The sequence below is a fragment of the Aspergillus ruber genome (assembly GCF_000600275.1).
Source record: "Aspergillus ruber CBS 135680 unplaced genomic scaffold scaffold00001, whole genome shotgun sequence".
NCBI lineage: Eukaryota > Fungi > Ascomycota > Eurotiomycetes > Eurotiales > Aspergillaceae > Aspergillus > Aspergillus ruber.
Window position 1 is genome coordinate 1,148,273 of NW_024467297.1, and position 12,539 is coordinate 1,160,811.

Here is a 12,539-nt window from a genome sequence, read left to right on the forward strand (position 1 = left end):
GTATTATCAGGCCTGGCGCAGGTTTTTTCTGTATCCATAATAACCCTATGGCCCGTTTCTTATATAGTCTCTCGATTATCCCCGTAGGACATAGGTAAATCTACTCGTGACAACACACCAAAGTTAACAAAGGGAAATATAATTGCTACCATAGAACTGACTGTACATGAACAAACATAAACGGACAATGAATAAAAGTAAATGTAAAAGGCAAAACACGCCAATCTTGCTCATACACGATCAACACATCACTTTATCTTTATAAGAATGCTCTTCATCTTTTTTTTCTTCTTCCATTCAATACAAGGAGAAAAGATATTTTACATGCCAGGAGAAACCAACTTGCCCTCAGCCCTGGTGTTAGGGTGCCAGCCACCAGCATAAGGCTGAGCACCATTAAGCTCCTTCTGGTACTCCTGGATTCTAGCCTCGATTTGGGGACGGAAGTGACGGATGAGACCCTGGATGGGCCAGGCAAAGGCCTCACCAAGGGCACAGATGGTGTGACCCTCGACCTGCTTGGTCAACTCCTGGAGCATGTCGATCTCACGCTCCTTGGCCTTGCCAGACTCGAGACGCTGCATCATCTGCAGAGTCCACTTGCTTCCCTCACGGCAGGGCGTGCACTGACCGCAAGACTCGTGCTTGTAGAAGCTCGACAGACGACCGATAGCGCGGACAATGTCAGTGCTCTTGTCCATGACAACAACGGCGGCGGTACCCAGACCAGTCTGGGAGTCCTTCAAGGCATCGAAGTCCATGAGCTGGTCATCACAGACGGTCTTGGGGATTACGGGAGTCGACGATCCACCGGGGATGACGGCAAGCAGGTTGTCCCAGCCACCACGTACACCGCCGCAGTGCTTTTCGATAAGCTCACGCAGAGGGATGGACATCTCCTCCTCGACGGTACAGGGGTTGTTAACATTGCCGGAGATACAGAAAAGCTTGGTACCAGCGTTACGCTCACGGCCAAACGATGAAAACCAGCTAGGTCCACGGCGCATGATAGTGGGAGCGACGGCAACGGTCTCGACGTTGGTGACGGTACTGGGGCATCCGAAAACACCGACGGCTGCGGGGAACGGAGGCTTCAAGCGGGGCTTGCCGGCCTTGCCTTCAATGGACTCGATGAGCGAAGTCTCTTCACCACAGATATAGGCACCCATTCCACGGTGGATGTAAACGTCGAAGTCGTAGCCGGAGCCACAAGCGTTCTTTCCGATCAGACCAGCCTGGTAGGCCTCGTTAATGGCGCGCTGGAGGACAGTGGCTTCATGGTAGAATTCACCACGGATGTAAATGTAGGCAGCGTTGGCGTTCATGGCACGTCCGACGACCAGACAGCCTTCAATAAGCTTCTGGGGGTCTTTCCGCATAATCTCACGGTCCTTGCACGTTCCGGGCTCACCCTCATCAGCGTTGACAACAAGGTAACGGGGTCTAGGGTCCTTGTCCCAGTCCTTGAAGTTCATGAAAGACTATGACATACATATATAGTTAGAATGTTTTTCCTCAGACCAAGAATCTACTCCACCACTTACGTATTTCAGACCCGACGGGAAACCGGCACCACCACGACCACGAAGACCGGAGGCCTTGAGTTCTCCAATAAGCTGCAGACACAAAAAAAAAAAAAAAAAAAATATTAGCACATGCTATTCCCTTTCATCCATTGTCCCCGAATGGTCCTCAATGTCTTCAAATGCACTGTCGGGCAGAGGGATCTGCTTACCCAGTCATGTCCCTTTAAAATCATATCCTTAGTCTTATACCAATCTCCATACTTCATCGCAGACTTCAGATCCGCCCCATGGTGTCCGTAAAGGTTTGTGAATATCCGATCCTGGTCCTTCAGACCGCCATGACGATGTACCGGGGGAGCGTTCTCCTGGACGGTCGCGAAGGAACGAACTGCGGCGCCCTGGGCTCGGACGGAGCGGGAGGAGAGGTTGGTGAGGGAGGAAGACGAAGGAGCCGCCGCTCGAGATATCATATTGGAGGAGGAATATGTGACACGCCCAATGGCTTGCGCGGGGAGAGGTGGAGGAGGGAGGACAAGAGGTTGAGGTTGGCGATGGTCTGCCGTTGGAGCCTCAGTTTGCGCTTGCTGAATATCCGCTTTTGGACGGTTGTTGATTGGCCATGGGTCACGTGTTGCTGAATAATCTCACTTGCATGAACAACGCAACGGCTGTGATTCGACGATACAATATTGATTATTCTTTGGCATTTCTATTTCATCACTTATTTAAACAACTACATTAGAGTCTCTACTGTCCAGACTCATCCTGCGGAATGTAAAGATACGACACCGTCGACAGCATCACTTGTCCCGAGCCCCCCGCGGACAACATCTGCAACGGGTCATCGGGCGCTTGAACGGACTCCTGCTCGACCAACATCCACGCCCATCGGATCCAATTGGAAGAAAGCCACCAGCTATCGCCCTTCCAGTCCCCGGTAAACACAGCCAAATCATCGAACACCGCCTGATTCCGAGACCTCATTGTCTCGAGCACCTCTTCGTCAAACAGGCTGGCCAATTGTTCATCGTCTTCGTCCTCGAGCATCCAAGCGACGTCATCAGGAGGCGGGGGATATTTTTCGAGAAGGAAGCGGGCCCATTTTGCCAGACGTGGGGGAAGTTCCGATGTGTCGGGGGCCGCGCGATAGACCGCTGTGATAAAGCAGACAAAGATTGGGAAGACGAAGGGAGATGACTCGCCGCTGCCTCTCAGCATGGGAATTGCCCGTTCCGTAGTTGTCAAAATGGTTTGAAGGGAAGATGTGCACGGTTGCCGCATCTTGTCTGGGAGGGTGTTGTACAAGTCGTTGAGGGTAAAAAGCTCCCCGTTGGCTGTAAGAATTGACGGGCGTTCCAAGATTCTCACACGGATGCGAGACACAATTTCTTTGGGGAATCTGCCTGCAGGCACACGAGCCATATGGGCAACGAGGATATTCTTGGTCTGTTCCCAGGTTCCAGTGTAGCCATGCTGTTGCGCCCGGTTAAGGGTCCATGCAGCGATGATCAAAGCAGTCTCGGAGATCATGATCTGGCTATCACGGTAGATATTCCCGTGAGTTTGCTTGATGTTCTTCGGTTCTTCCAAGTCTCCTGCAGAAGTTCTTAGCTTGACCACATGCGTAATCAACTCGATGACGATCTGGCTTAGTGCTGCGAGAATCGTGCGCGAGGTTCCATATTGATTAGGAATCCGGATGCCCTGCTCGGAGATCTCAATCGACTCGAGCTCCCGGTCATTTGCGGCTAGGATGGAGACGGCGTTGAAAAGCGCAGGCGAGAAGATTGAATGCTCCATAGGCGTATCAGGGGCAAGCAGAGGGTAGAAGATGTTGAAGACGTAGTATGGGTCGTCTGTTTCCTTTGCTACTTCCGGATACATCTGTCGTTGCGCAAGTTTGGCTTCATACAACGGGCTCCCTGGTGGAGCTCGTAGACTGACAATGCGATAGTCGCACGGGTTATTGCTCAAGCAGAAGCCGTAGTTCACCATCACTGCAGCCGTTAATCCAGACATACATGAAGTAGTCCATAGTGAGAGCACTCACACTGCTCATTGTTCCGTGGTCCATAGTTATTTGCGATCTCTTCACCAGCACTCACATCTTCCAGAGTCAAAAAGAAAACATCATTGTCGCCAGCACGCCATTCGACCTTGGCCAGAGGACGATGGTTCAGAATATCAATGAAGGGCAAAAGGACCGACACTTCCTCAGTCAGGATCTCTTCGGGAATTGCCTCCGACAGCACCTTGGACGAGAATGCACGGGACACAAAAATAGTCGAGGCCCAAAGATACAGATTCCTTCAAACAATAAGTCTTTTAAACAATTTTTTAGCAAATGCACGATCACTTACCATGTATACCGCTCCACATTCTCAAAGCCCACCTTTCGTAACTCCCCCACACCATGCTCATACTTATCCATAAACAACGCCATCTTCTGCTGCCTTGCCCCCAACAAACTCGTCCCATTCAACCACTTCAGGTCATCCCCCTCGTAGTACAACGGCGTCGTCAAGGAACCCGGCTGCGGCAGCGTCCGAATATATGGAGCCCAATACCCCTCTGCACCAAGCAGATACTGGCCCATCAGAAAGAATACAGACGCTTCCTCGGGTCCAACGGCATCCACAAACTCCCTCGGGAAATGCACACCATGTGCGGAGAAAGTGGACGCATCACCATCTCCGGCGGGCTGGTAGTCAATAGTATTGAAGTAGGACATGGTAGACGTGAGGGGAGTCTTAATGATGCGAGTCTCCTTGGGGACACGGTCTTGCCAATCCTTTCGGACTTGGAGGTGGACTCCTCGAGCGTCATCTCTAGCTAATTGAATGCTCTCGTGGAGGTGACCGTCTTGTTGGGCCATCCATTGAAGAAGCGCGGTATATGCTTCTAGGGGATTTTCGTTGGGTCTAGGATTAGATTAGCTTGGAACATAAACTGTCAATATAATTGCAATAATGATCATCCATCAACTCTCTAGTTTATCCCGAGTTTATAAACCGATTCCGATGAAATAGCGGGGAAACAAACAACTTACTGCAACGAGCCCGGCATGGGTTTTGTTTCACCTGCCATACTCAATTGATGATTATTGAGTCTTTAAAAGCTTAAATCAGACTTTTTTCACTGCTGAGACCTGAAAGGGTCGTTGAAGTGATGGAGGGGCAGCAGAAAGATCCGATCAATGATGAATGCGGCGTCCCACTTTTTTTCTGAAGTTTTTTCTACTGGAGTACTATGAGTAGACATTAATTCATTTACTTCGGCGTGAAATGATTCTCTATTCCTTATATTCAGCTTTAATTGGAAGCATATGCCTATTTGGATTCATTTAATTGCGCATAACGATGTATATCCGTCCGTCTTTTTTTGCGCTTAGTTTACCATACGATGAGCTTATGGCAGGCGATCGATGCGAATTCAGTTCTTTCGAGTTTGACGCATTGCTATCACCCAAGAAGAGTTATACTACTACATAGGCCTCGACCAAAAATTGTAAACAAGCGGCTGAGGCAATCGCACACACCCACAAGAGGCATGTCACTGCGACATAGCCCTTCGGAACTTCTTACTTGATCGAGAATCTCGACCTTTTGCTTGCGGATTTCCAGGGAACGCTCAAGTCCAGCCACGATGGAGGAATTATACTGGACGGGCTTGTAAGAGGTGAGTCAGGGTCGTACATGCCTCGGAATGACAACGAGATGAGTGTGTGTTGATTGATTGATTGAATTTTTTTTTTTTTTTTTTTTTTTTTTTTGCATTTGGATCGGCCATCTACTTCATCATAACTAAACATAAGATTTTCTCGGACACTTTAGAGGAGGAAGAGGAAGAGGGGTTGGAATCTCGGCTTAAAAAGGGCCAATTATCTACTAACAATCATGTATGCTCTCATATTACAGATAAATGCTGGAGGCAACAGTATGAGTCCGCTAGTGAAATCATTTTTAATCTTTCGCAGACTAAAGCATCCTAAGAGGGCCCGAGGAAGCAACGCAATGATGATATCAAAAAACAAAAAACCAAATTTATTACAAAAGCAAGGTATGAAGAAATGTTATCCTCTTTGCATGCGGATATCCAACCTGCATTAAGTCAGCAATATAACCCATCAGCAGTAGAGAGACAAGGCTCACTCTCAGTATCCTAGATGGTTTGCTTCCATGAGTCAAGTTGGGCATCTCATGCAGTAATCAACGAGATTACAGATAGGCATCCAGGTGTCATAAATAACGGACAGAACTAGGAGTTTCATTTAGTCTAGCTGGGGCCCCATGTCCCTGCATATTTTTTCGTATTGGCAAAAGAAAATAATGAGAACAGTTGGCGATGGTAGGATGCATATCAATTTTTATGTGTTGGCTGCATTTCTGACTCTAGCACTCGACTGATTCCTATCTTGTCAATTAGGGTTTGTCCAGCACCGGAGCCGAGAGACGCACATACATTAGGATTGATACGCAATGCTATATGGCTTTGATATAGGATATGGCAACCTAGTGGTCTAGAGCAACTCGCCCCTAGCGATTCCAGAGGGGTTAAATAAAACTAAATGGAATGCGTAGACTCTTCGGGAATTGAACATCGAAATAAAAACTATAGTTGCCGTGGTGCCATCCAGATGTCATCCAACATAGAACTTACATATGCCATCCCAGATCTGAATAAATGGACCCAATAACAATCAATCATTTTCATCGAACCCAAGCATGCAAATGCCATCGCATCACAGAGGATGAAATATTTACAACGTAGTGTGCGTTTAGTGTACAAGTCATATCATGATAGCACATATACCACCGAAGTAAAGACAGTAATAACAAGCATAAAAGTCTAGGTTTGGGAAGCCGTCGAGTTTTTTCGTCCTGGTACCAGGATCTCGACTAACCCTTCATCCTCGCCATCACTACTGTCATTCTGCCCGTCATCATCGCCAACGGGTGAGGCCCCAATGCGTGATCGCCTGAAGTCCTGGTATCGATTCGGATACCCCATTGACTCATCAATGATGGCTTCATCATCGTCGTCTGAATCCATCATCGTGGATCCTACAGAGGGCCCCACCATTTCGCCCATTTCGTCATCGTCATCGTCGACCTCGAGAGGTGCGCGGTCGTTACGTCGTGCACCTTCGAGCCGTTCATCATAAGATGAATTGGTCGAGAAGGAGTCAGGAGGACTAAACCGGGCATCTGGGAAAGTGGGCGATGCGAAAGGCTCGTCTTTAAAATCTTCTGATGGGAATGCTGCGCCTTCGTCATCATTATTGCCGTCATTTTCTAGCCCCGCAATCACAAATGGGTTGCTCGGCCATTGAGAGTCCGTGTTCTCATTATCGTTATCGTTCGACCTATTCTCTTCTCCTTCGTTCTCAGCATTTTCTGTTGCTTGCTGCTTCTGAGCCGCCAGTCGAGCAGCGAGTTGTCGTCGAGCACGAGAAGGACCTGTGCTTAGAGGTGCCGGAGGCGGAGGGAGAATAGGAATAGGCTGACTTGTGGAGTTTTCAGATGACTGTAATGAGAGTCAGTTCTAGAATGGTAAAAAACGAAGAAGCAACCGTAAAATGGAAAAGCATTCGTGCCTCGATGATGTTCAAATGGTATGGCAGGTCAATGCTAAGAGAAACCCAGAGGGTTATTGAGTGGCTGAGAACCAAAGAGAATATATCATGATTTCAGGTAAATGAAGAAGGTTCTGAATGGCCTCATATATGAATGCAAAGCGCTGCTAATAAAACGCCCTATGTATATGGTCCTTTCAGAGACCTCCATCATTCCTGTATCCATCATGCAAACCCTCCTAGTCCTCAAAATGAAATATACATATAAAGGAGGGGGGTGTCAGAAAACAAACAAAAGGGTATGCTCAGATGCAGGACTGTCACGAATCACGCATATCAACGTCAGAAAAGGAATAATAGTTACCCACGTTTTCGCCTCCGCCCTCAGCGGATTCATGGCTAGCATTCCGGTCATCTTGGTCCTCCATGTCTTCGTCTTCGTCGCTCGAACTTCCGAAGCCACTCAGAAGAGAATGGCCGCCACTGCCACTGCCGCCTCCCAGACCAAAGGCCCCACCAGAGACGCCTCCCTGGCTCATATCGAAGCCTTGGAAGTCGGACACATTAACTCCACCATTCAAGCCGGCTTCAGCAAGGGCCGAGGAGCCACTGAAACTTTGGCCTTGGCCGAGCATGGACTGACGTTGCCCAATAGTCATGTCCGGCCGTACACCACCAAGAATAGCGTTATCACGCTCCCTTGTTTCAGACAAGGTTTGCTCAACATAATCGATCCAGTCGGGATTTAGCACGTATTCCATGACTGCGGGAGAGAGTAATTCAGGTGGGTGTCGCTCGGTGAACTTGACGACTTCTTCTGCGATGAGAGTCAAGTGACCCATGTAGCCAAGTCGGATCCGCTTAGCTTGCTGCACTTGATCATTCCGCTTTTGACCTTCGTAGATTTGTTGCGAGATCCGTCCAGTCTCGAAAACATCAATGGCCAGTACCCGGTTGTATCCACGGTCCATGTGCCCGTTGAATACTTGCTGAACAACATCGTAAACCACATTGTGAAGGAAGTTGTTCCAAGGAAAGCGGAAAAAGAAGCCCTGTAACATCAAAGTCAGCTATTTTTTGTTTGGTTGTGCTGCAGTATAAATGCATGTATACATACCAGAATTGTCGGCACCACCTTATGCTCCACAAACATGATTTTGAGGTAATCACCAACAACAGGTTGGCCGTTTATATCAGCTTGAGCAAATGGATGAAGTTTCAGAGTCAGGGCACTCTCATCCTGCTGAGCCTGATCCTTTTCAGTAGGCGTCTCAGTCTCGCCAGTAGTTGAAGGCCCTTCTTGTTGCTTAGAAGCAAATAGAGGAGCCGGGACGTCTTCCGGATTCGAAGACATTGGCGCAGAAGCTGGCTCTTGTTTCGTTGGCTCCTGAGTCTCCGACTTAGCTGGTGGTGGATCCTCAGCGGTAGCTTCTTTCGAGCCTTCGCCTTCAAGCTTAATTTCACCCAATTGCTCAGTTAGGTCAGATGCAGTGGGCGACATTGGGCCAGCTGCCTCTGAGGATGCCAGGTCTTTCTTCCCAGCATCTTGCTCCTTATTTATGAGAACGCTTGGTGCAGAGACGTCTTCAAATCCCTCCTCTTCACCAGCATTCGTGACTTCGAGTGTCTTCACATCCTCTGGCGACCCCGAGCCAAGAACCGATGACCCGTTAACAAAATCGGAGGAATCGTTAAAATCAACACTGGAGAACCCTTCTCCATGCACGTTGAAAGCGCCTTCCCGAACCAGCCGTTCGCGCTCGAGATCCCTCTCCCGAATGTAGTGCTCACTTCCAGGTTGGTTCAAAAGACCCATGTTGCTGCAATGCAGTAATTCGGCCATCAATTCACAGGTTTTAAATCGGTCAAAGCCCAGCGGTTCGACCTTGGCGCCCCATGGAGAAGTGAGATCTACTCTCTCAACCCTCTTTACCTGTCCACCCTCGCTGACGGTATGTTTTGAGCTGTTGAGCAATGCCATGAAGTCCGGAATGTGCTGTCCAAATATTCGAAGCAGCGTACCGAGATAGATTGGATCGTATGTTGTCGGTACTGTACCGGGGGCGTTGATACCAGGCGGATCATAATCAGAGTTGTTCTTCCGAATAACCTCAATGATTATTCCCACCCCCACCGTTAGAGGATTTCCACCTTGCAGCATCGAGTTTATCAAGCTCTCCACGCATGGCGCGGATACTAATTCCCTCGTCAAGCTGTTGGGACCGATACACGAATCGTCGTTTTGAATTGCGTTGGCGGAAATGGTGATAATGGCCTTAATGAAGTCACCAGAAGAGGTTTGAACGGTTGTGGGGTACTCGGGGGAGAGAAAAGAGAGGAGAGTCGGAATCAAGCCTTGAGCTCTCAGCCACTATGAAAACGGAATCGGTGAGAGTCAGTTTCTGGCCTCACTATTAATCTCCCCATGTAAATTTGAGACTCACGTCCACAATACCCTGGCCACCTTCAGTCTTTTCTAAACTGATGATCTTTAGCAACAAATCCATGACCATCGGATTGTCAATATGCTGGAGAATCGCAGGCAGAATCCCATCGAGGGATTTGAAGAATTCCAGCATATCCTCCGTCTTCCGATCGAACATAGTCTCGTTAACCTTCGTGAAATAACTTGCTTGGAGGGGATCCAAAGACGGAGGCCTCCTCAGGAAGTTCCAGAAACCCCGCAGGTGTTCCTGATTCAGCATAATGGATTCGATTATCGACCATGTCGGCGTCGAGAGAAGCTCACATGCAACATATGCATGTCTAAGACGGTTGTTCTCCGCCCTTTCCAAGTCCTCCGGATCTAATGCCTCCTTGAGCGGATCGGTCGTCTTCTCTTTTCCCTCCTCGCCGGCGTTAATGTCGTTAAGTTCGTCCGCGTCATCGTCGTCGTTCACCAGACTCGGTGCGATCACATAATCCATAAGCCGTTTCAAGACATTATCCTCTCGTAAATACTCGATGAGCTTGTTATTATTTTGGTTCAACTCCTGTATCACCTCTGACTCGTCCAAGAGTTCTTCCAGGGACGCATCCGGCTTATCGAGCAGGGCATCGATGGTGGAGATACCAGCGTATCCACCAAACCGCCAAAACATGTTGGAATTATATAATTAGGACGGAAGAGCAGAAATGCGACGGAAATAAAAAGAAAAACGGGGTATCGCAAGGACTTTTGTTGGCGTTTATCGCTTTCCTCGTCTCCGGAGGGATATCGTAACAGAGGTCTATATGGTACAAGGCGAAAAAAAGGTACCCGGTTCTAAATCCTCATGTAATCGAAAAAGGGAATGAATCCAGCTCGTGGTTATAATTGAAGAAGAGGGAAGATGGGGGATCGTAAGCGGAAAAGAAATCGGGATCGAAACGGCCAAGCGCTGATACGCAAGCAAGAGTTAGCAATCCGATTGATTCCATCGAGAGCATTACGCGCAACAATGACGCTGGAATGTAGCGAGCACGAGGGAATGCGGTAGCCAAGAGGGGAGGTTAAACGAGGCACAGATCAGGGAGAGATCTGGGGATAATGATGATGACAGCCGGACGCACATACCTTCGATACCCTCTAGGGAATGGCGGAACAAAAGAAAAGAAAAAAAATACAGATACTCGTATAGAATTTTTTTTGAGTCGCGAATGGAAATCGAGGAAGAGTCGTGAAGGAGAGAGAGAAGAGGAAGGAGAAAAGAAGAGGGGAATGTCCAGGCCTGAATGGGGGGGAGAACAGACCGACAGCGGAACCCAAAAAGACCCTCGAGACCACCGGAATGCACGAATGCACCCACCACACACTGATACGCGCGCGGCCAGATCCGCCTTGGAAAGAAGCCACGAGGATTCGCACAGGGATGATTATGTATTATGTATTATTTTTGTGATTGTTGTTCTTGTTATCATGCAAGAGGGAGGTCGAGTTCTCAATCTGTACGAGTACGTCGATTTCCGATCACTACCCGAATCTGCGCGGTGGGGGGATGCTGCTGTTCGAGCGATGTTTCAGGTCAGATGACTAGGAATTGCGAAACAGGTGTACAAAAAATGGGATAAAAGTTGATTCGAATCATATTTTCTCAAATACAGACCAACTTGACATTTTGAACTGGCTTATCGGTGCTTCGTACAGGATACCGAATTCTCCTCCCGGTATACTCCCTTACCCACCACACTTCAGTTCCAGTCTTATACATCTCTCCAACCCTATAACTCTCAAAACCTATGCTTTTCCACGTTCTATTCCTTCGACTCCAGGAGGATACATCGCACAGTTACTAGCTCCAGATTCTGTATCAAGCTGCGGTACCTTGGAGTTACGAATATAAATTGAGCACCCGGAGGTCAAGCACAAAGCCTGTGCTAAACTTTGATAATTTGCCATCTACCAATGCTTTGAAGGGATTTGCTATTATATGGAATCACTTTCCTTTGCTATGTAACCCGATCAACCGTTGGTCATTCTATTCAGCGTCGACAAGACGTGGTTCGTGCATCAAATGTGTACACTTTTCCTTCTCTGAATATCATATTCTCGAGCATAACTTCGAGCCTTTGCGCCTGCGTAATGTTGTGCATTATCAAAACTCGAACGAGATATTTCGGTCCCGGGTGACCTTCTCTTCGAGGTGCTCCAGCTGGGCTCATGTCAAAGGCATAGTGTCTGAACAGAAGACTGCTCGCCTCCTTGCAAAGCTTATTGACCAGATAGAGTGCACAATATTGCTATTAATCGGTTGAAGCCCAACCAGAAATACCTGGGCAAATGCTCGGCTTGGAGTGCCAATAAGATTCAGCTTAGCCAGAGGCTTGCGAAAAAACGGCTTTTTGTAGCTTGATTTCTAACACTCCTAGTGAATGGCCATTTCACGCAGCATGCAAATTTATTTAGTCGAGTCTTCTATGACGATAGCGAACGATTTCTCCAGGAACCTTAAGAGATGTTCAATGTGACCAATGGCTGAAGTGACCATTCTGAAGCTCTCAATTGTGAATGCCTTCTTTGAACGCTCATTCCGAGCTTGCTTCGCGAGTGACAGTCAATAAGAATATTTTGTCTTGCCTGGACTAGTCTTCTCAAACTTGCTTGTATCTATCAGCAGCTTATGCATATTTCTGAGCCACATCAAACGGCGTTCGAATGAGAAGCACGGGAAGAAATCCCATCCCAACGCCTTGCTCTCTCAGCACCATGCAGAAGCCCATGAACTCGGAGAAAATAAGCCGTCCAAGTGGCTTATTGCACAGCAAACGACTAGATTCTGTCTCTCGCGGTGGCTAGTATGGCGAGGCTTGCGTCTATACCAGTCCCTGGCCATGCGTTACCCTTTATGCTTGTGTGGATCACGCCCGGATTCCGAACGTTTGGGTGTATAGGCGGATTCATTATGAGGTAGAATTGGATCTCAGTTTAGCTGTTCATGTACAGATATTGATTGTGTCAA

At 48.1% G+C, this 12,539-nt stretch overlaps 4 protein-coding genes across 4 annotated transcripts; 1 reads left to right on the plus strand and 3 right to left on the minus strand.

The window, feature by feature from the left end:
- Positions 1 to 17: 17 nt before the first annotated feature.
- On the minus strand, positions 18 to 2,071 carry EURHEDRAFT_407798 (NADH-quinone oxidoreductase subunit NuoF). The gene is made up of 3 exons (XM_040780666.1): positions 1,736 to 2,071; positions 1,545 to 1,616; positions 18 to 1,481 (listed from the first exon to the last, which is right to left on the minus strand). Exons 1-3 carry the CDS (start codon positions 1,994 to 1,996, stop codon positions 321 to 323), a joined length of 1,494 nt encoding a protein of 497 aa, XP_040643488.1. The 5' UTR covers positions 1,997 to 2,071; the 3' UTR covers positions 18 to 320.
- Positions 2,072 to 2,273: 202 nt separating this feature from the next.
- EURHEDRAFT_491069 (SET domain protein) lies at positions 2,274 to 4,692 on the minus strand (the record flags this gene model as incomplete). Its single annotated transcript, XM_040785638.1, has 4 exons — positions 4,576 to 4,692; positions 3,887 to 4,447; positions 3,577 to 3,833; positions 2,274 to 3,523 (listed from the first exon to the last, which is right to left on the minus strand). The coding sequence occupies exons 1-4, from the start codon at positions 4,611 to 4,613 to the stop codon at positions 2,274 to 2,276; spliced, it is 2,106 nt and encodes a 701-aa protein (XP_040643489.1). The 5' UTR covers positions 4,614 to 4,692.
- A 2,292-nt stretch (positions 4,693 to 6,984) lies between these two features.
- Positions 6,985 to 10,415, minus strand: EURHEDRAFT_30339 (SAPS-domain-containing protein). The gene is made up of 4 exons (XM_040778280.1): positions 9,546 to 10,415; positions 8,219 to 9,472; positions 7,123 to 8,153; positions 6,985 to 7,052 (listed from the first exon to the last, which is right to left on the minus strand). The coding sequence occupies exons 1-3, from the start codon at positions 10,200 to 10,202 to the stop codon at positions 7,422 to 7,424; spliced, it is 2,643 nt and encodes an 880-aa protein (XP_040643490.1). The 5' UTR covers positions 10,203 to 10,415; the 3' UTR covers positions 6,985 to 7,052; positions 7,123 to 7,421.
- A 79-nt stretch (positions 10,416 to 10,494) lies between these two features.
- Positions 10,495 to 11,256, plus strand: EURHEDRAFT_30129 (uncharacterized protein). Its single transcript, XM_040778271.1, has 2 exons — positions 10,495 to 11,034; positions 11,185 to 11,256. The coding sequence occupies exons 1-2, from the start codon at positions 10,631 to 10,633 to the stop codon at positions 11,192 to 11,194; spliced, it is 414 nt and encodes a 137-aa protein (XP_040643491.1). The 5' UTR covers positions 10,495 to 10,630; the 3' UTR covers positions 11,195 to 11,256.
- Positions 11,257 to 12,539: the final 1,283 nt, after the last annotated feature.